At 38.4% G+C, this 23535-nt stretch overlaps 2 protein-coding genes across 7 annotated transcripts in view; one reads left to right on the forward strand and one right to left on the reverse strand.

The window, feature by feature from the left end:
• Positions 1–2824, reverse strand: part of LOC143031150 (uncharacterized) — a 34097-nt gene extending 31273 nt beyond the window's left edge. The window contains exon 1 of one of the 2 annotated variants that reach the window (XM_076194644.1): positions 2772–2824. The gene's annotated coding sequence lies outside the window, so the exon portion shown is untranslated. Of the gene's footprint in view, positions 1–2250; positions 2566–2771 lie in introns of those variants that run through there. The other variant, XM_076194645.1, reaches the window with a different exon arrangement.
• A 1375-nt stretch (positions 2825–4199) lies between these two features.
• LOC143031154 (zinc finger protein 131-like) overlaps positions 4200–23535 on the forward strand; it is an 88972-nt gene continuing 69636 nt past the window's right edge. For all 5 annotated transcript variants that reach the window (XM_076194670.1, XM_076194668.1, XM_076194665.1 and 2 more), the window contains exons 1-4: positions 4200–4351; positions 7615–7711; positions 15206–15658; positions 18503–18634. In XM_076194670.1, coding sequence (XP_076050785.1) covers positions 7628–7711; positions 15206–15658; positions 18503–18634 — 669 coding nt within the window. In that variant the 5' untranslated portion in view covers positions 4200–4351; positions 7615–7627. The remainder of the gene's footprint in view (positions 4352–7614; positions 7712–15205; positions 15659–18502; positions 18635–23535) is intronic.

Genomic DNA, 23535 nt, shown 5'->3' on the forward strand with positions numbered 1-23535 from the left:
TTTTACGTGGGGGCGTAATGCCATACCATTACCGGTAAATCTTTTGCCGACTCAGGCTTTCACATGACTGGGTAAAAGGTTTAGTAATACAACTCCGAGTCTCTGAGCAATTTTTTTCCAACTTTTGTAAATAAGTACCGGAAACTGGTTCCGTCCTACTGCTGGTTCGTACCATAGAAACCAGCCCAGTAAAATTCCAAAATCACGCAAGTACAAAAGAAATCGAAAACGTACCAATTTAGTGACTGTTACACTCAAGACATGCAAATTAGTGAGTTTATAGTTTGATAAATTACCAGAATGATGATATAAGGTGTGATTCCCAGAGCGTCGGAAAGACAGAGCAGGAGTCGAAAATAAACACAAAAATAAAGATTAACATGAAATAAACATTGCCCAAGCTCCTAACCTAATCTACCTTAGGCTTATCTTAAATGTAACCACTCCATACAAAAATATTCAAACATCGTGCTGCGCTACTGTCGACCATGTACTGTTTACATCGCCATTTTTTGCGGCCCACTAGCTTTTGTTTAGGTTGGTTTGAATGCTTGCCGCGTTCAGTGCATGCGCAAGATATTCAAATTACCTTGTTGTTTTGCAAGTGTATGCCCAATTCTTGAAATAGAAACAATTTTTCAGCAATTTAAACGGAAATTTGGTTATCAAACTCGGCAACATAGTTTTCCAAGTAAAAATATTAAGGTAAGGCATCAATAAAGATTATTTTAATTTACATAAACATGTTTATCAACCTATTTTCTTCCGGAAATGAGAAGCTTAAGATCGTTGATCACTTGATGTTTGTGCTTAGGGTTATCACATGTAGGCATATAGTCATGCGGGAAACCATGCGCGGTGCCGCTATTGCCATATTTTGCGCCCCGTTGGATTTGATTTGATTTTTTTTGGGCTTAGTTTGAATGCTTGGAGCGTTCAGCACATTCGCAGGGTATTAAAATGATCTTGTTGTTAAACAAGTTTATGCCCAGTTCTTCAAAACTTTACTAATTCTTGCTGATTTCAACGCAATTTTTTATATTAGCCTTGGCAACTTAGTTTTCTGAGTAAAAGTGTAAAGGCAAGAAACTAAATCATATAATGTTAAAATGTAATAATGTTGTTTATTAGCCTCTATTCCACCGGATATGAGCAACTTTGAAATCGTTGGTAATAGCACAGTTGTGTAATCTAAGTTTCTTGAAGCTTAGATGCCTATTCGACATATCGTTGCCATGGCAACTTGATAGGTCTCAGTAAGAACAGTGTAAGAGGAAAGTCCTACATTGTTTTTGACATGCTCAGGATATTTTTGGACCCATAAAACCTCTACATGCCAAGTTGCATGTCAGTTGGGCCAGGGGTTTGGATTTTATTGATTATTTCTAAATTGACAACAGTTGCCATGGCAAAGTCAGTGATAGGTGTTAGTAAGAATGTGTATCAGAAGAAGGTCCTGTAATGTTATTGACATGCTCAGGTGTTTTATTGACCCATAAAACCTAGATATGCCAAATTGCATGTCAATTGGGCCAGGAGTTTGGATGTTATTTATGATAATCTGAAAATTGACAACTTCATGGTTGCCATGAAAAGGCAAATATGGTATGATGGAGATGTCTTGAATTGTTTTGACATACTCATGTGATTTGTTGATCCTTAAAACCCAAGTATTCCGAATTTTAATAAAATTGGACCAGTGGTTTAGAGTTAATGTGTATTTCTTTACCTAAATCTTTACAAATGACCACCCTTAATTCTAACATTTTGCTATGATGAAGTCCAGCCAAAAATGCGGGCTAAAAAAAATAATTTAAAAAATCGTATCTCACTTATTTTTCAAGCTATTTCAAAAATTTAAAAAGCATTTTGTTTCTAATAAAATTGCCTTTCATATGCAACAATAATTTAAGTTAAAAATAAATTTAAAATTTTGTGCCCGTACCTATTAAATGTAAAAAATAAATAAATTTGTTTGATACTTTTAACTTTAATAATACCAGTGACCCGTATTAATCCTACACATTATCAGTGGATCAATTCTGTTCCACTTATAATCCAGGTCTGATCACATACTAAATCCAGCCCAATTTATTTATAATACCCTGAGTCAGAGTTAGAGTATAAATACCCTGAGTTAGGGTATGTCAGGGCCCACCCTTCACCCAACCTGGGAAACTTCAAACTACCTTGACTTCCACTAATCACTATGAATTTCCACATAAGACAGTAAAAAAAGAAAAATATTACCCATGTGTTTTGTTCTCTATCAGGGATATAAGTAAAGATTTACAGATTTCATGGCTGGCTGCTGAAGCAATATATTTTTCACTCTTTACGTTAGCCATCAGATCACAGCAGGATATAATTTAAGTTAGTAGATCCAATTTCTGCTAAATTTCATATTAATAATTAGACGAATTACTTAAAGAATTCACACGACATATATTTGTAACATTAAATTTAATATTCGCTTAAAGTTCCACGCTAAGAACCTATCAGCATTTCAAACTATACGATCCAAATTTACAATAAACAAATCTTCATCAATCACAACATAGATCAAACTACTTGCTCCCTGCACCAACGCAATTCAACTACCAAGCATAAACAAAGTCTTTGTATTCCTTTTATTCTTATTGGGTGGATCGTTACTTTTACTTTTGTGATTATTTATAATATTCAGCCTACACTGACATTATTTTAATAAGTATTCTAGTGTAATAGATATTAAACAAAGGTTTCTATAAGTATTCAAAACCGTGTTTTACCGTTAGGAACGTAATTCCGTAGCCACCTTTGTTGACATCTTATAAGGGTATCATTCTGCATGAACTATCAATGAGCGGGAATCACCAAGGAAACAAAAAAGTATTTCTATGAAATATTCAGGGTAATAGTTATATTTTAATGTTTATAATATTAATTTATTACATATCCTATAGTAATAAAATCAAAATATTGTAATATATAAAAAATATACATTGCCATTCGAATAAAAATAAAAATATACAATTTACATATATCTTTACGAATCTTATTCATATTTTACCTCTAATCTGGAACATTACTCTGGTATCATAACTTACATATAAATTATCAAGATTTCTATTTTTAGATTAATTTTATTGACATGAAACACGTCGCCGATCATGTCTGAAATGATTTCATTCGATGTACCATAGCGGAGGTATATATGCTCGGTTGTGTATAATTTCGGCAACTTGTAATTCAATTTCCATCTCAAATAATAGTGCAGAAATATACCTTCTTTCGAAACTGAAAAAAAATTGTTCAATCAAATGCACTCCAAGTTAGTTTTGATTTGGGAAGTTTTATAACTTATCTTGTGTCCTTTAGATTTTCGGTCATCCAGGTTGGACACAAAATAAGAAAATATTTTGAGTGAAGAATTCATGTTATATCAATGGATGCTGAAAGTTTTACTTCACAAAGCTTTGTTTATTCTGAGTGATGTGGGGTAATTCATGCTGGACACTAATAAAATTGCGATTACTAATTGTCCCAAAGTGCTCTTTCAGCCTCTAATATACATGGAAGGCATTTCAACACAATTCACCTGGAAAAATAAAACAACGAATATGTCTAAATACGAATATTTCATGAAGTGTTGCCTGGTATGAATTTCAATTAAAACCAGCGGCGACGACGCCAATTGACATTTGCTAAAGAAACCCACGAATCCATTTGCACTATTCATACAAGGATAACATTCCCAAATTATGTAACAAATCATAGGTATATTTATCATGGAATGTTCTAAATTACATTGCTTTATAATTCATTCTATCTCTTTGTTTTTTTCAAATTATACTCGAAATATATTGGTTTAGGGAACAATCCGTACGTAACTTCAGGGTATCTCAGTAGATACAAAACAATTTTCTGGAAGGGACAGGGAATGTGTTATTACACAGTAGTAGGCGATGAAGAATAGCATGGGAAATGTGGTTCAGATTAATATGTTTTTTATATTTTTCTGTCTTAAGCGTTACTATTGATAACTAAAATATTTCTGTGCTCATTGTGAGAATGTTCTCGAGCGGTTGACATATCTCTATATTTGTAAAGCTAACATTACCAATAATCGTCAGTTATGACGATACAATACTATGCAAGGAAATATGTCATTTATAACTCAGGGATTATTTTCAAATTTTGTATGGAAAGGAGTCCATTTGATGCTAAATAACTCCTAAGTTAGCGGTTTTGTACTAGGAAGATTGTGACACTTTATTTAGCTTGGCTAGAAAGGATGTTTATGTTTTGCAAGAAACAAACACGCAAATCTTGATATTCAACCGCAATCCCTCTTTTCTGACAGAAAACGGCAAGTTATCAATTCATTATAATGTTGTTAATATAACAGAATAGTTAAATTATGTGCTTACTAATAAATCCCTCAAAAGGTGAATACTTGTGTTTGGCAATATTGTTGAGTTGTTTATCATATTCTTTCTACATAAACCATTATATTCCTCGGTAACAAAAGTAACTGATGTAGTTATATGTGAACTTTATATTCCCAGTGGGTTAACGATACTTGACGATGATGTCTGTTTTTGTATTTTTATTGCATGAAAAATGTATACTACCAACTTTAGTAGATGGACGTCAGTAGGAATAAACTGAAAGAAGGAAGATATTGTAGGTACCCCCACAAAAAAATAATAATCCTTGAATTATTGTTGCATATGAAAGACAACTTTATTAGAAACAAAATGCTTTTTAAATTTTTGAAATAGCTTGAAAAATAAGGGAGATACGATTTTTTAAATTATTTTTTTAGCCTGCATTTTTGGCTAGACTACCATAACAAAGTGTTAGAATTAAGGGTGGTAATTTGTAATGATTTCGGTACAGAAATACACATTAACTCTAAACCACTGGTCCAATTTAATTAAAATTTGGAATACTTGGGTTTTATGGATCAACAAATCACATGAGCATGTCAAAAACAATGTGAGACATCTCCATCATACCATATTTGCCTTTTCATGGCAACCATGAAGCTGTCAATGGTGGGTCTCACTAAACGCCGACTAAAGTTGACCAACGTCAACCAAAACCACACAATGATGGTTTTTGCTCAAATGCATAATTTATATATAAAAAATAGCATATGGTTGCATTATTTGACCTATTTTCTTTAAAATGTGTGATTTCCATGTAAAATGATCAAAGAGAAGTTACGTTTTTATCCTCTGCAAAATTGCCAACCGGCAACCAACGCCAACGAAACCCAAACAATGATGGCTTTTGCTCAAATGACTAAAATGTAACTTCTCTTTGATGATTTTACGTGGAAATCACACATTTTAAAGAAAATAGGTCAAATAATGCAACCATATGCTATTTTTTATATATAAATTATGCATTTGGGCAAAAACCGTCATTGCATGGTTTTGGTCGGCTTTGGTCAACGTTGGTTGGCAGTTGGTGGTTGGTAATTTTGCAGAGGATAAAAACGTAACTTCTCTTTGATGATTTTACATGGAAGTCGCACATTTTAAAGAAAATGGGTCAGATAATGCAACCATATGCTAATTTTTATTTTAAATTATACATTTGAGCAAAAGCCATCATTGTTTGGGTTTGGTCGGCGTTGGTTGCCGGTTGGTAATTTTTCAGAGGATAAAAACGTAACATCTCTTTGATCATTTTACATGGAAATCACACATTTTGAAGAAAATAGGTCAAATAATGCAACCATATGCTATTTTTTATATATAAATTATGCATTTGAGCAAAAACCGTCATTGTGTAGTTTTGGTCGTCAATGGTGATGTGTAAACAAAATGAAACACGAACTGGACGCATCAGATTCATGGGTGATATGCCTATATGTGATGACCCTAAGCTCAAACATCAAGTGATCAACGCTCTTAAGCTTCTCATATCCGGGAGAAAATAGGTTGATAAACATGTTTATGTATATTCAAATAATATTTAGTGATACCTTACCATAATATTTTTACTCGGAAAACTATGTTGCCGAGTTTGATAACCAAATTTCCGTTCAAATCGCTGAAGAAATTTTTTATTTAAAGAATTGTGCATACACTTGCAAAACAACAAGGTAATTTGAATATCTTGCGCATGCGGTGAATGCGGGAAGCATTCAAATTATACCAAACAGAAGCTAGTGGTCCGCAACAAATGGTGACGTAAACATTACATGGTCGACAGTGGTGCCGCGCGTGGATTCCGGGGTACCTAGATATTGCCCATGACAGTAATTAGAGCTTTGTAGCTTGATTGCTTTAATCTCATAGAAACAGCATTAATATTTGAGATTTAATTTTATACTTATTTTCCCTGAAGAGTTTTAGTATAAATATTTAGTGATTTTTTTTTGTTCCTGTGAATGTAACAATGTTTTTAAATTTAGCATCCTTTTTATGTTAGAGGTTGCATGCAAGTAATATTATATAGTGTTAAACATCTGAAATTAGCTTATTTTTTTTGTACAGATTAAGTATGGATAAATTAAAACGAGTGTATAATTGTCATTAACATAAGATGATCTTTAATCTAAAAAATCTATAGAACAAATGCAGGTAAAATTTCAGAATCAAACATGTATATTAAATGTGAAATTTACATTGTACAATTGCTCCTTATGTAATATATCCTAACCTAACGAAACCATGCCATTGAAAGATTGTATCTCTAAATTGCAAAAACGAATTAGTGAAAAATGTGTTTTCGTGATACTGGAATAATATCCAAAGGTTTATTAGCATATTACACACCAGAAAGGTGACTTTAAAATTTATTACAATTTTTTTTTACCAAAAATATATCTCAAAATAGAGTTTGGCTATTTCTGGAAATTATTATTAGTGTTATTCTCCGTTGTCTTGTTTTTGTTTAGATGTCCACTGTTAAGGTCAAATTGGAATTCCATTTCAAGTAATAAGAAGATTATGAAACTTGCGTATTTTTACCAAGTTGTTTCAGTTCTTTTCCAGTAATATGCAAATGCATTTTTTTTTTTTTTTTTTTTTTTTTTTTTTTGTATGGAATGGTTAGGTTAGAAGTTATTGGACAATGTAAGTTTTCCATAAAATATGCTTTCCAGTATGTTTCTAGAATTCTATCTGTTTCAGTTAACCATTTCAGCATGAGTCAAATTTTCGTGTGCAGTATCGGCTCCCATATGTACAATTCATTACACAACTTGCATTATAGAATATAGTTATTGCTGTATTACTCGTTCACTTTTACTCATTATGCATTCACTTTTACTCTGAGTAATAATAAGCACAGAAAACATGATCAAACCAGTCAGCATCCTCACATACCCTCGCGAACGCCTCATGATACCTATGCATTTATTTATTTATTTATTTATTTATTATTTATATTATATTTTTTATTTATTCATTTATCATGATTTTTTTTTCATCCGACCTAAATATGGACCAAAAGGTCTCCTGTCAGGATGCTCTGCCTTTGTAATCCTTCACAGGCGTCATTGTACTGAAGGGCACCTCTGCATTCCTTTGGCGAACTCTAATTGTTGTTTCAAATTTCCGCAGGTGACGGGCCGCTTTGGCGAACTCTAATTGTTATTTCGAATTTCCACAGGTGACGGGCTGCAATGTCGGCCTCCGAGCTTCTCTCGCTCAAGTGGAACAACCACAACAGCGCCTTCCTGCACCGCCTCAAAACTATCAAGTCGCAGGTCATTGCCTCTTTACGTATTTTACATATTTATGTATGTATTTATATGTTGGTACCAGGTATATGATGTAATACGGGTATTGTAGCAAACCTGAACGGAGCAGTGGGTGACATTCCAACCTCAGAACACAAAAGGTTTGGTCCTCGGTTAGTGCAAAGCGCTTTCATGGCTTTCTGACCCCTTTCCACAATGTCGAACATAAGCGGTGTGGTAAATCAGTGCCGCATATATATGCTAGCACCTAATCAGTACAGCCGAGCTGATTGCGCCAATTTTAGACATCATTCACAACCGCAGCCATTCCAATGTACTAAAAATTCGTATTCAATTCCCATCACCGTATGTACAACCTGACCAAGCAAGATTAATCCACAGAGGTTGTATCGGTCCTCTGGGGATAGGCTGGTCCTGCAGTGAGCCATTAAGGTTGAACTACTGTAGTGTGTTCCGTGAATATGAACAAGAGCCATCAATTCCTGTAACTACGTTCTACCTGACGGACTTGGAAATTACGTACATACAGGGATTTTTTTATTTATGCAAGGAATACGTTCCTGAAGGGATCGCGTAATGTAAAGATCGCATAAAGCGAATAGTGAAGTATTACTAATGCTTACGTGATTTTTTTTCGTCATGTTAATGTCAATAATCTGTGTAATTTGAAAAAACAACTAGGTTATTTACCTTGTGTTACACCAAAATTGCGTATTCTAAAACACATAAATCGAGGAATCCCTGTACTTACGTATACCAAGGGCCTTTTTCCCCATAAAAGGGGGGTAGCCAAAGTCATACATACATATACCAAAGGCTCTTTTCCCCCCTTACACGGGGGGTAGCCAGAAAGAAAAAGGCATGGAAACCCCTCCCGCCCATTCCATTTCTATCACACTCCACTTCCCTCCCTCTTTCCTTGGCTCCTCCTGGATGACAGGTCATCCCTGCATCTCGCCCACTGCCCTGGGTCAGAAGCAGTGCAGCAAAACACAGCACATCCACATCAAGGCCGCTTCATTTAACCACTTCCATACGGTGATGCCTACGTAGGCGTCATGAGGAGCAAGTGAATATGCGATGATGCCGACGTCGGCGTCTTGATTATATTTATTGTAGTCGTACCTGCGTGGCCCTCATTCTCTCTAAACTGGCTTCATCATATTTGCTATGGTTATCAAAATTCACGGGTGAAAGAGAATGAGCGATTGAGCAGTGACTTTATTTTTTATAATGCGATTATTATGACGCAACATCGCACGTCTGGCAGCTAATGCTGCCAGACATGCCCCAGAGTGAAGGGGTTAATCGGCACCCCCCCCCCCCCTCTGTATCCCCTCGTGCAGAAAAAGAGAAGATGGGGAGAAGTCTCTTTGGGCTGCGTCAAAATATCATTCTTACATAACCACTCCCTAACACCCCCCCCCATCCCCCACCCTTGTATGCATCACAACATCATCCATACACAACCATTCTCCACTCACCAATATGTCATGGGAAATAAGAGCTTTTATTGCTAGGAATGTGATTTATCGCCAGCCTCATAAAGAAAGTGCCTAACTCATTTGTCCAACTTGCTGTGGATATGCTGTGTCCTGTGACACTGCTTCTGACCCAGGGCAGTGGACAGGATGCAGGGATGACCCGTCATCCAGGAGGTGCCAAGATGAGAGGGAGGGAGGAGGGGAGTGGAATATATAGGAAATGGAATGGGTGGGAGTGGTTTCTATGCCTTTTTCTTTTTGGCTACCCGCCGTGTAGGGGGAAAAAGCCTTTGGTATATGTATGTATGTATCAGGAAATCGAAAAAAAGAATAGTTTTTCTATTTTATAAATGTTCGTAATGTTCCTCCTAACATAGTTTTAGCCTACTCAGACACTAAATAAAACATTGGGAATTGTACCACAAGGAGTAATAAAAAATTGATTAAGACAACAACAAAAAAAAATACAGAAATTGACAAAAAATGGCTTAGGCAATTTCTTTACAAGGGTGATGTTATTCTATTTTGTATTTATTGTCATACAATGAAAGGCAACAGACATTTAGAAAAATGTATCGGGTGTCAAGCAACAAGTCAAAAGCTTGTGTAGCAGAATTCTAGATCTATGCCGAGCCCTTATGTGCCTAAGTGCCGCCCTGGGGGCAAAGTTCTCAGTGACGCCCCAACACCACCATCCCTTACTGCCTATTAATTATAGCTATTGGTTTGCGAAATAATTAAACAGATTTTAAGAATGTTATTTAATTCTATTGCAGAAAGGATAAGGAAAAATATATTCTGTTGATGGTAATGCAAAATTCACATATTACAGTAATTCAGGGCTCCTTTTTTTTTCTTTCTTTCTTTTATTATTATTATTATTATTATTATTATCATAATTATTTCGTTAGCCTCGTGGGCGGCATGTCCAGAATAGAATTGCCGCCCCCCCCTAAATGTGCTGCCCCAGGGCATATGCACCCCCACCCCAGGTGAGGACCCTGTAACATTACGAGAACATTACTATTGCTTTGGTGCTGAGGGAGTGAATGAAGCTCAAGAGTGTTTGCTGGTTTTATTCTGGTTAGTGTGAGTGTCAACCTAGGCTGGGTCGGCGGTCGGGCTCCGAGGCTGCACCATAACTGCAGGAGTGACCATGGGCCTTGGGTTGCACGCCGCTGGTGACAAGTACAGAAGAGAACTGACCATGAAGAGCCAAACCTGTTTCCTTATAAACGCGTGCTTGCGTACCGAAAGGTAGCAGAGGACCCAGACCGACCAAAACATGGCTCGGCAGGGCCAAGGTTGTGGTTTCATGAGAATACAAATGCCTGTAGTACAGGCATAATATGGACTGAACCTACACAAATGTAATACAAGGCCGAAGGCCAGCTATGTCTACACAACATATACATTCCTTGTCCATCCCATTTCTGCAGCGGCGATACTATAAGCCAAAATATCACATAGAAGCACATTTGGGGGACTCTGTTCACCACAGCCCTAGATCTATGACGGGTTTGTGAACGGAACTTTGTTTCTGCACCATTGTATAATAATGTAAATCATATAAGTGTGTTCCATGTAATATTTTACTCAAATACCACTGCACATTAATGTGTTTTCATGCAAAGAAAAATGTTTTATGTCACTGAGTAAATGAACTAGCTCTACTATGGATTTGATGTGTCTTGTGGCATTGCATATGAGCCAGGGTAGTGAGCGAGATGCAGGGATGACCTGTCATCCAGGAGGAGACAAGATGCGAGGGAGATGAGGGTGGCGGGTGGGAGTGGCATGTGCTTTGATTTGTTGATTTTCCTTATAAGGGGGGAAAGCCCTTGGTATATAGATGATGATTTATTTATTTATTTATTTTTTATTTGTTATATATTTATCTATTGTTTATTTATTTTATTTTTACTTTATTTTATTATTATTATTATTATTTTTTTTTTGTATTTGTTATATATTTATTTATTTTTTATTTATTTTATTATTATTATTATTATTATTATTTTTTTTTTTTTTTTTTTTTTTTTTTTCTTTTTTAGTGCAATGCCACCTCCCATGGGTTTTGAACCTGTGGAGTGGTGCATAGATTTTAATTGTTTTTTATGTACTTTTTTCCTTCTCATACTACTGTACATTAATGAAATTTCATGTAAGAAAGTATGTTTTATATTTTCATTGTTATTCTTTATATATTGTTTGATGCATTGTCTTGTCTTCTCTTGTCTTTTTATTGTCTTACTGCATTGCTTCTGACCCAGGGTAATGGGCAAGATGCAGAGATGACTCGTCATTCAGAAGGAGCCGAGAAAAGAGGGAGGGGTGGTCAATGGGAGTGGAGTAGATTTATACCTTTTGACTTTGGCTAACTCCCTTGTAAGGGGGGGGGGGGACCCATGGTATGTATGTATGTGTGTGTGTATTTTGAGTATATATATATATATACATATATATTTATAAGCAGGGTTTTCTTGATATATGCATGTCTAGAATGTGTTGTTTTAGAATAAATTGCGGTAAAAAAAAGGCTAGTAATTTTTCAAATTATGTGGATTACAGTATTTAGAATAACACATTGTAAAAAATCAAGTAAACAACAGTAACAACTAACTGTTCACTTTATGCGATTTTTTTTACAATACGCGACCCCTTCATGAATGTATCCATTGCATGAATCGAGAAATCACTGTATATACTTAGTATCTATATATATTAGGGTGCTTCTAAGAAATGAAAGTTTGATTTTTAATTTCTTCAGGGCGGCAATCAATTCTTTTTAATCCAAAACTGATACAGAAAAAAGGGTTTTGGAATCAAATGATATTTAAAGGTCGCGCACTAAACTTCAAATGTTTATTTACCGTGCTTCAGTAAAATTGAACTGAACGACCAGCACTACTCAAACAAACGGCACCAAAGCTCATCAAACGATGAATTATTTCCTCCCAATGAGTTGGGATTTACAAATCCCAACACATAAATTTCAGCCTTCAATCTTTCTTCAAGGCAGCTGCTTTGGTCGAAGCGGGGAAAGATTTCCGGTGTGCTTCAACTACTTAAAGGACGAAGTGTTACTGCTCTTCGTTTCTCGTGAGTGAGCCATTGAATACATGAGCGCCACTCCTCGCTCCGCCAAGTCGTTGACCACCTTCAGAGATCCAACAAGGCATCGAGAATGGCGGTACTCTTCGTCTCCTGCCCACTCCCCAGGATCTTTCCCGAGGAAATCAGCTGACAGCTGGAGGCACTTGAAGAATGTCATTGTGGCTGAGGTGACAAAATCCGAGAGGTCCTTCAAGCTGGCGGAGAGTGGCGAAAGCCTTTTCGGAGGGTCGTTCGGTGTTACCCTTTGAAGATTCGTCACCATTTTCTTCTTCTCTGCCACTGTGACTCGGTCGTCAAAGAAAGCAAAGGCAACAAGCACTTCCAACACGTACCACAAGTGGCGATTGAATGCACTCGAAGTTGCCTTGCCAATGGCTTTGATGGGGAATGCCTCTAGGGCTTGAAGGAAGTCGAGATCGTTCTTCGGAGTGAAGACAGCGGAGGGGACCTCGAACCAGTACTTCACGTAAACTTTTGTGATAAAGATGGCCACGTCCTCCAAATGGTTCCATGTCGCCTCGCTCCGTGACGGCCGCCGAGAAGGTCCAGGTCGATCTTCGATGGGGGTACTGGGTTTTGAAGAGAACCACCTTGAGTGTGTAGATGGCACAAGCCATCCATCTCGCCCGATGGATTGCTCCAGGCTGCTTGAATCGGATCCCTCCCGGGAGATGATCACCGAGAAAAATTATGGTCAGCTGGAGGAGTTCCTTGTAATCATCCCTCGGTTGTTGCTGCTGGAGCTGTCTTGCAGAACAAGATTACCTCCTCCTTCCATCCTTCGACCAGAGGTCCCAACTTCTCATTTTGAACGCTCGTCGTGAATGAATTCTGGCAAATTCGGGGCCAGTAGTCACGGAACATGTCAATGCTCGGGGATGCGGAAGTTTCGAACATTCCAAACACCTTTTCCAAGGCGATTTCAGCCACATGATGCCAGCAGGCAAGATGAAGGAGATGCCGGCCGATTTCCTTCTCGAGGATGACACAGACCCCTCCTTTGTGGCCCGTGTTAGAGGTCGTTGTGTCAAAGCACAGCCCGCTGACTCGGTCTCTCACTCCCCATTCATCCACTGTCTCGAGAATCGCCGTTGCCATCACCGAAGCAGTCCCCGAACGAAGTTTCGGAATGGCAAGAAGCTTGACAACGTTGTCACCAGACACAAGGATAGGTAGTCGGTCGACGGTTTCCTTGCCAGGAAGGGAGAAGTCCTCCATGTTCTTTCCGTCCTAGTGGAGAACTAGAGGGACTTGTGGGTTGAAGGCCTTCTTCATATCAGTGGCCAGGGCAGCTCAGCACTTCATTCGAACCCGCCGGATCCCACTGGGGCTGATGATGAGTTCCTCGACATCCCCTTCGAGGCGGCTGGAGGAGCAAATAATTTAACTTCGATGCGCGACCTTTTACTATACATCGATTGTAAAATTATTATATCTACGACGTTTTTTTGTTAAATGAAACAAGCTAACACCCTGAAGAAAGAAATTTTATTACTTTGAAATTTCGCCTATATACGATGGAAGCACCCTAATATATATATATACAGGTACTCCTTGTTTAACAACGACAATTGGGACCAGCGCGCCGTCATTAACTGAATTGGTCATTAAGCGAAAGTGTATACATATACGTACATGTACTGTATGTACAATGTCCAGCAATACATGTATCTTTATTTTCGTGTATTTTCCCTCTTTTATACAGTACATTAAAGCTTTATTTACAGTGGTTAGGTTCCTGAAATTACCGTATATGACCAAATCCGCGTATGCTGACATTCCATATTGAATACCGGTGTATTTTTTTAGTTTCGACCATGGGCGCAATGTAGCAATAGAAATTTAATTATTAATCTTGTAAATTAAAATGTATCAACGTAATATGCAATTTTGTGGGCGGAAATGAAAGTAAAAAATACCATGCTACAAGAAAATATGCTAATGAGCGAAGTCGTCTGCCAACGTCTCTCACGACGACGACAACGAGGACGAGCCGGATAACATTTAATTTGCAGGTAATGATTTATCAAACACAGGTTAGGTTAGACGAATTTATCATCCTTTCATTTCTTCGACATCGGCATCTATCATAACAAACATGGTGTACATCCTACATGACTTCGTTACTTACGAAATTTGTTTTAGCACCTTTTTTTTCCGGTCACAAATTTGCATATTACGTTTATACATTATAATTTACAAAATTAATAATTAATTTTCTATTGCTATATTGTGCCCTTGGTCGAAATTAAAATTTACCACTACCGGTATATAATGTACCCCAGGTAGTTTTTTCAGCTTGCAGGATGGTAATGTAGACCTAAGCTTCAGAACACTTTACCTCACAGGGAATATCCACCGTACAAGTTCATTTATGACATACAAATTTGCCTCAGCCAACTTAATTATCGTACACGACGTCGTAACTTCGGGAGATTTACGTTAAACGAATGTCATAAAGCCCGTCGTTACTCTGAGTTGTCGTTAACAGAGTAGGTCGTTAAACGAGGAGTACCTGTATATATATATGTGTGTGTGTGTGTTGAAAAAGGTGGAAAAAGAGGGTCACGGGTCTCGTTCCGAGTTTATTCCTGACCGGTTTTGCATGTAGCTTCTTCAGAGGAATGTTACTCTGAGAATAAAGCTGGCAGTATACATAGTTGGTTGACTCCGCGTTCCCTCTTTGTGGGGGTCCGTTGGAGTTTACAATGAATTATTGAGTGAGGTGTTGTTCTAGAATGTGTCATAAAGTTACAATTTATAATTTCATGAGTATAATATGACTTGTGTTAAACCAATAAACCATGATGTGAAATGTAATTCAAACATATATATATATATGTGTGTGTGTGTGTAAATTGTTTAGCTACTTATTGAAAGTTTTATTTAATTTTTTCAGGACTTGTACAGTGATGCCACGCTTGCCTGCGATGGCCGCTTCTACCCAGTACACAAACTTGTGTTGTCCACGTGTAGTGAATATTTTGAGCAGATGTTCGAAAGAACTCAATGTAAACACCCAGTGATCGTCCTCAAGGACGTCAAAGCTCACGATTTGGATGCCTTGCTCAATTACATGTACATTGGCGAGGTGAACGTATTACAGAACGACTTAGCCGGATTAATAAAAGCCGCCGAGTGTCTTAGAATTAAAGGTCTGGCAGTGCCCGACGAAGCCAATGGCCCTACGACAGCAACTACAACTACGGGAGCACCAGCCGCCGTGCCATTGGCGGTGCCGATATCGGAAAACAAGGAGAATAAAAGAAGTGTTACTGCCGAAGAGAGCAGCGGAGCGAAGAGACAAAGAATAGAGGAAGAGCTCGAGCCAGTCAGTCAGCGTCCAGCGGTGGTGAGTGAAAGACGTCCTCAAAACGTATTTCGATAGGGGGAGTTTGCGACATTAAATAGAGTCGTCATTTTCCTAATGAAACAGGAATTTACCTTCAAATACAGGCTTAATCACCTTAACTTACACTCCCTGGAAAGATGCAGATTACAGGGTGATTTAATAGAGGTATTCAAATGGGCCAAGGACTTTAACAAGGGAGATCCAGGCAAGGTCATCTTATTAAGACAGGACTTGTAATAGATTTAAATTGGGCAAATTTAGATTTAAGAAGGAAATAGGCAAGAATTGGTTTATTAATAGGGTAGTTAATGAGCAGAATTGATTTAGTAATTGTGGTGAACGCTGAAGCTATTGTTTGGTAATGTATGGTTGGGGGTTGATTAGTGGAAATGGACATGGAACTGCATAATGTAGGCCTTGTGGTCTCTTGCAGTCTCCTATTTTGTTTATGTTCTTAGGTTACAAAACATATTTTCATTTTTTAGTTTCTTTGAATGAATATAAAGAACATGTAATCCCAAAACATATATTTTCATTTATTAGTTTCTTTGAATATAAAAAAACATGCAGTACCAAAACATACATTTTAATTTTTTAGCTTCTTCGAATGAATATAAAAAACAATATCCATCTTCTTGCACTCAGGACGACTTTCTCTAAGGGTAGATCAGGAACCCAGCACCGTAACTTCTATAGTTATTTACTGACGAAAAATGTGACCAATCGCAATTAACCAGTCGGAGCTGAAGAAAAGACTGCTAATGGGAAATCTAAATTTCGACAGCTAATTGCCATCTCTTTTAGTTGGGGGGGGGGGAGATTTATATTTTTTTTTTTTTTTTTTTTTTTTTTTTTTTTTTTTTTTTTTTTTTTTTTTTTTTTAGATATTTAATATATAGGATATTATGTATGGGTTTTAACATGACACGGTCTTGTGATGTATAGAGAACTTGAAAGGTCATATATTTAAAGGGCAGCAACTCAAGGACAGTTGCAGAAAGATGAATATTTACATATCGGAAATTGTATATGGTACAACACAGATTTCTCGATTTATGTGATTTTGGAATAACACAAGGTATAAAACCTCATCATTTTTTCAAATTACACAGATTGTTTAGAATAGCACGATGTGGAAATCAAGTAAGCAATAGTAAAACTTAACTGCCCACTTTATGCAATTTTTACATTACGCCATCCCCTCGAGAAAGTATCCTTTTCATAAATCGATAAATCCCTGTATACGACTGTATCTGGTGAAGCTCTTCAATGTGTAACACCGAAATAACCAGGGTCGGGTCCAGGTATTATACGTATTTGTACATGGTGCTAGAACTTAACCCACTAAACTCCGATGACAATATTCTTGTCATTTGGTCAAATAAAACAAAAAATCATAAAACACCAAAATGTTTGATCAAACACCAGAAAAGTACGTCGTCAGTCGCGAGCGAAGCGAGGACTGCCGTCATATTGTTCTGGTGTTTGATCAAACATTTTGGTGTTTTATGATTTTTTGTTTTATTTGACCAAATGACAAGAATATTGTCATCGGAGTTTAATGGGTTAACCACTTTAGTACAACTCAAATTCTCATTCGCCACATTGGCTGCCATATGTAATTTGCATCACACTACTTGCATTATAAAATATAAAGTCACTGCTGTATTACTCGTTCTTTTTTACTCTGAGTAATAATAAGCGGAAAATGTGATCAAACTAGTTCACAGAATCCGGGGATAACTCATGTACAACTGCAAAAATATATTATCAAGATGCCGATGCTGGCATCCTCGTGTACCCATTTGTGGCTGGTGTCATAATGCTGAAGTGGTTAAGTTCAGATTTTCGTGTATTTGTATTTTAAAAATTCAATTGCACTTGTAACCGGGTCCAAACTACTTGAAAAGTTCCAAGTACGTTCAAGTGCATTCAAGTTTGTTTGTTTTATTATCATTTGTCCGTTTGTTTATTATGATTGTTATTTGCTTGATTCTCATTTATTATTGGTTATATGTCAATTTATTATTATTTACTATTTACCCGTTTGTTTATTATTTAACTATACCTATGCATTTATTTATGTATTTTATTTATCATTTACATTATTATAGTTTTTATTTATTCATTATTATTATGATTTTTTTCGCATCCGACCAAGATATGGACCAAAAGTTCTGTCGGCATGCTCCGCCTTTGTAATTCTTTGTGTAAATAAATAAGTGGTTTTTAACCAAAAGATATGCTGTATATAGACTCTAGCGAGCTTTGTGATGATAGTATGGGGTAGATACACTTAGCTCTTGTTTTCAGCTGTAAAAGTACCAGGTAGATCATTATTATAGAACAAAGGACAAATTTTATTGCTCTGGTTCTTTCCTATACATTCTGCATCAAATTTAGTCTTATTTCTGATATGAGAAGTATGTGGATAGAGAACATTATTTATTCATAGATTATATGTTCTTGTTTTGCAATTCTGTGATAACAGCGGTATTGTGCTAAAATAAAGGTAAATTTTTTCCATTTACGCTCCTATTTCAAATCCCGCTTTTTAACCGTGTATATGTGATAACTAGTGACTTTCATTCTTTGTGAATCTTTTTTTTTTTTTTATATCATTTAATGTACTTGCACTTAAATACAATGGCACGGACTTAAGCACAGAGTAGAGTACTTGAACTTGAAAAATATCTAGGTTCTTCAATTTGGACTTAAAGTACGCGGACCCAACCCTAGAGATAATGTGCACTGCGAGTTTTATTTTGTATTCGTATTCTGCTTTTGTGATCCAAGTTTTTGTTGAATAGTTGAACTGTTCATCTCATCCTCCTCCTTGTTCAGACTGTGCCATCAGAAGAAACCGAACCTCTGTCACGATCGGACTCGCCCGTTCCTGTGAATGACGAATTTGAAGACCCGCAGGAGGATTTCTCGCCATCAATAAGTAAACCGCCTCACCCGCCGTCTGAAGAGGTAAGTATAACATTGGACGGCTTTGTTGTCTAACCAAAGGTCTTGCTCGTATTATATGCATATATATATTAAATTAACCGTATACAGTGTTATTGGCTCAATTGTCCCATTTTATAATCTCTTTGTATCCGTTCCCAAATGCCAATTTCTCACGACACTTTTTAATCCTTCAAGGTATTTACTTCCTTCTCTCAGTCCACAACTTACCTCCACCTCCACTCCTCCCTTTCCTGCCACATGCAATCCCAAATACCTAATGCTATCTACTTCCATCCTCTCCTTTAACCACTTCACTACGGGCCAAAATCTCGCGGGCAGCATTAGCTGCCAAACGTACGATGTGTCGTCATAATACTCACATCATAAAAAATAGTCACTCCTTATATCGATTGTTCTCTCTTTCACCCATGAATTTTGATAACCATAGAAAATGTGATGAAGACAGTTTAGAGAGAGTATGTCATTATGCAGGGGTAACTACAATAGATATAATCAAGACGCCGTTATGGCAGCCTCGCGTATCCACTTGCTCCTCGTGCCGCCTACGTAGGCGGCACCGTATGGAAGGGGTTAAGAGTTACTTTCAACTCTGTAAACCTCTCCCCTTTATGGAAGGGTTTACAAGGCTGGATAGAGTGAGAAACGAGGAGGTGAGGAGGAGAGCAGTAGTGAAAAAGGAGTTGGGAGATAGGGTTAATGAAAGAGTATTGGGATGGTTTGGACACATGGAAGGAATGAGTGAAGAAAGATTAGTAAAAGAGGTGTGGATGGAGTGATCTTGAGGGGACAACTGAGGATGAGATGGATGGATGGGGGAAAAGGGGCATTGAACAAGAGGGGAATGTCTGTTGAGCAAGGAAGGGAGAATGTAGGAGATAGGGGTGAGTGGAGAATGACTGTGTATAGATGATAATATTGTGCAAGAATGGGAGTGGGTGGGGGACGGGGAGGAGTAGAGAATGGTTATTTGCGAATGATATTTTGACAACACAAAGGCATTTCTCCCTGTCTCATTTTTTCCACATGAGGGGACGGAGAGTGGGGGTCGAAAATTAAGTGAAGTAGCCTTGCTGTGGATGTGCTGTGTCTTGCTGTATTGCTTCTGACCCAGGGCAGTGGGCTAGATACAGGGATGACCTGTCATCCATGAGGAGCTAAGATGAGAGGGTGGTGGGTGGGAGTGGGTATGTGGCTTTTTGACTTGGTTACCTCCCAAAGGGGAGGGGGGGAGATCTTGGTACATGGATTAAATGAGCTGACCTATTGTGAATGTGTTCTGTCTTGCATTGCTACTGATCCAGAGCAGTGGGCAGGATACAGGGATGACCCTTCATCCAGTAGGAGCTAAGAAGAGAGAGAAACAAGGGTGGTAGGTGTGAGGGGGTCTGGCTACCTCCCTTATAAGGGGGACAAAGCCCTTGGTAGATAGATGATGATGATGATGATATGGTTTAACATCACAAACTCCCCCTACTATCAGGAGGCTAGGACGGTGCCTCTCACAAAGGAACGTGTAGCGTGGAATTTAACGAACCAATGCCCTTGGTTCAACTTCACCGGTGGCAGGGTTCGAACCGCTATCCCCTCGACCTTCGCCGCAAGTAACGACATCCTACCCTGTTCAGTCAGCGAGCTTCCTACATAGATCGTTAAATTGTCTTGTAACGGAAATGAGGCGAAGAACAGGCAGGGAGAAAGCTGTTGGATAGGGGTAGGTTGTAGTCCTGAGGTGGTTTGAAGATGTGAAAGGGACGGACAAGGAAAAACAAGCAAAGAGATTATATAAAAAGTAATAGTGGTTGGGGTGAGCTTGAGAGAAAGACTGAAAATGAAGGGATGAAAGGCTGTTAACCACTTCACTCTGGGCCAAAATCTCGCGGGCAGCATTAGCTGCCAGACGTACGATGTTGCGTCATAATACTCGCATCATAAAAAATAGTCACCGCTTATATCGATCGTTCTCTCTTTCACCCGTGAATTTTGATAACCATAGAAAATGTGATGAAGCCAGTTTAGAGAGTATGTCAGTTACGCAGGGACAACTACAATAAATATAATCAAGACGCCGATATGGCAGCCTCGCATATCCACTTGCTCCTCATGCCGCCTACGTAGGCGGCACCGTATGGAAGAGGTTAAATGTGTAAGAATCCAGAATATTGGAACTGATGGAGAAACATTGAATTAAACATTTGAACATGTAAGAAAGAATGCAGAAGACAGAAATTAATGGAGAAAAAATTGTAAATTAAACATTGAATATTGAATGTGTAAGATTGCAGAAGATAGGAATTAATGGAGAAACATTGTGAGTAGCTTAAGGAATATTCTTCTCGCCTGTTTCATAATTCATTTTGAGTGGGTGCATAGTTTGGGGGTGTTTCACATAGAGTGAAGCGGTGAATGTAAACCAGCTCCATGTGGCAAACTCAAACAACTGTGACTTCTCGGACCTTGAATGCCCAATGGCTAAAGTCATTTGTGCGTGTCAAGTCGCTGTCAGCACGTCACTAGATATGCGACATCAACTTCTGGCACCAAGAGAGGTAGTTGTTGCGGCATAATGTAATTGGCGTAGGATACGAGCATAGTGTACGGTGCAATGGTGTAGAGGTGTGCCCTAACCAGCGGTGACGATTCCCATACAAGAGCTCTTTCATACGGCCAACAAGTCCCTTTCGTATGTCCATCAATGACGCTTCCAGTAGACTCTTTGTTACGGTTGACAAGGCCTCATTCGTAAGTTTACTAGGCGTAGCAAGCCCCGGGTCAGTCTATACCCGTCTGTCATACTGTGAGCACACAGCACTCCATATATGCTTAATGCCACAGTAAAGTCTTCAATTGTCCCCACTCCCCTGTGTTTATATATCACATGTTACAAGATTCATAACATTTATCAGGCCAAATGTGCTCTTACTAGTCAGCTGTAAGCTTCACTGTTCTTTAACCCATTAAACTCCATTGACAAGATTCTTGTCATTTGGTCAAATAAAAAAAAAAAATCATAAAACACCAAAATGTTTGATCAAGCAGCACCAGAAAAATATGATGTCAGTCCTCCTCGCTTCGCTGCGAGCGAAGCGAGGACTGACGTCATATTTTTCTGGTGCTGCTTGATCAAACATTTTGGTGTTTTATGATTTTTTTTTTTTTTTTATTTGACCAAATGACAAGAATCTTGTCAATGGAGTTTAATGGGTTAACTAGATCCTGTGGAGAATGTTCAAACTGTTGTTCGGAAATCACAGGAACATTTATAACAAATAACGTCTTAGTATTGAACAGTGTTGCAGAGTTCGTAGTTTATCAAGTTACATCCAAACTACAATTTTGTCCTCATCATTGCTATTCCTACATTTGTAGATTGTCCCACTGACATTGGGAAAGAAAGCTATAGCTCTTTCTATATATGGAATAATCAGTTTTATATATCTCTATATCAAGGGGCTCTTCCCCCTTATAAGGGGGGTAGCCTGTCAGGGCACGTACCCATCCCACTCCTATCCACCTTCTCTTGGATGAAGGGTCATCCCTGTCTCCAGCCCACTGCCTCGGGTCAGAAGTAGTGCAGCAAGACCACATCCACAGCAAAGCCGATTCTCTTACACGGCAGTCCGTCCTTGTTCCCTCATGCAGAAAAATAGAGGAGACGGGAGGACAAACCCCTTTGGGCAGGAACAAAATATCCATTCTCCACACTTCCCTATCCCCTGCCTCCTCACCTTCCCTGCTCAACAGACACTCACCTTTTTCCCAAAGCCCATTTCACCCTCATCCATCCACTTTTTTTTTTTTTTTTTTTTTTTTTTTTAACATATATTGTGGCATCATAGCTGTATGAGTGGTATGAATGGAAATCGTACGATCAGGAATGGAGACTTTATTCCTGACCAGCTTTGCCTTATGAGGCTCACAAGGCGAAACCAGTCAGGAATAAAATCTCTGTTCCCACTATATATACATATACCAAGGGCCTTTTCCCCCTTACAAGGGAGGTAGCCAAAAAACAAAGGCATAAAATCCACTCCCACCCATTCCATCCTCAACATACTCCACGCCCATTCACCACCCCTCCCTCCCTCTTTTCTTGGCTCCTCCTGGATGACAGGTCATCCCTGCATCTCGCCCACTCCCCTGGGTCAGAAGCACTGCCGCAAGACACAGCACATCCATAGCAAGGCCGCTTCATTTAATCAGCAACCCCCCTTTCTCCATCCCCTCATGCAGAAAAAAAGAAGACGGGGAGAAATCCTTTCGGGCTGCATCAAAATATCTTTCACACATACTCCCTAACCCACCCAATCCACTGCATCATCCATCCATCTCATTCTTGGTCACCCCATCGTGTTCACTCCCCCCACCTCTGCCTTCCATACCCCTTTTACTAGTCATTCTTCACTCATTCTTTCCATGTGTCTAAACCATCCCAATACTCTTTCATCAGCCCAGTCTCCCAATTTCCTTTCCATCCCCACTCCCCTCCTTACCTCATTTCTCACTCTATCCAGACATTTCATCTTGAATACATTTAAACTCTTTCTCTTTTCCTCTCTTATGTTCCACGTTTCTAACCCATACAAAGGATTACAAAGGCGGAGCATGCCGACAGGAGACCTTTTGATCCATATCTCCTCTTAGCATCCATTCCCAAATGTCTATTTCTCATTACACTTTTTAATCCACCAGGGCATTTACTCACTTCTCTTGCTCTACATTCTACCTCCATCTCCACTCCCACCTTTCCCGCCACATTCGTCCCCAAGCACCTTAATCTATTCACTTCTTCCAGTCTCTCTCCCATAATACTCAATTCTAATTTGCTGCCATCCTCTCCCCTTGTACATCTCATCACATTACTTTTGCCCACATTTACCTTCAACTTCCTTTTTCACACACCT

The sequence above is a fragment of the Oratosquilla oratoria genome, chromosome 12 (genome assembly GCF_046742065.1).
Source record: "Oratosquilla oratoria isolate Oo_2021 chromosome 12, ASM4674206v1, whole genome shotgun sequence".
Lineage (NCBI taxonomy): Eukaryota > Metazoa > Arthropoda > Malacostraca > Stomatopoda > Squillidae > Oratosquilla > Oratosquilla oratoria.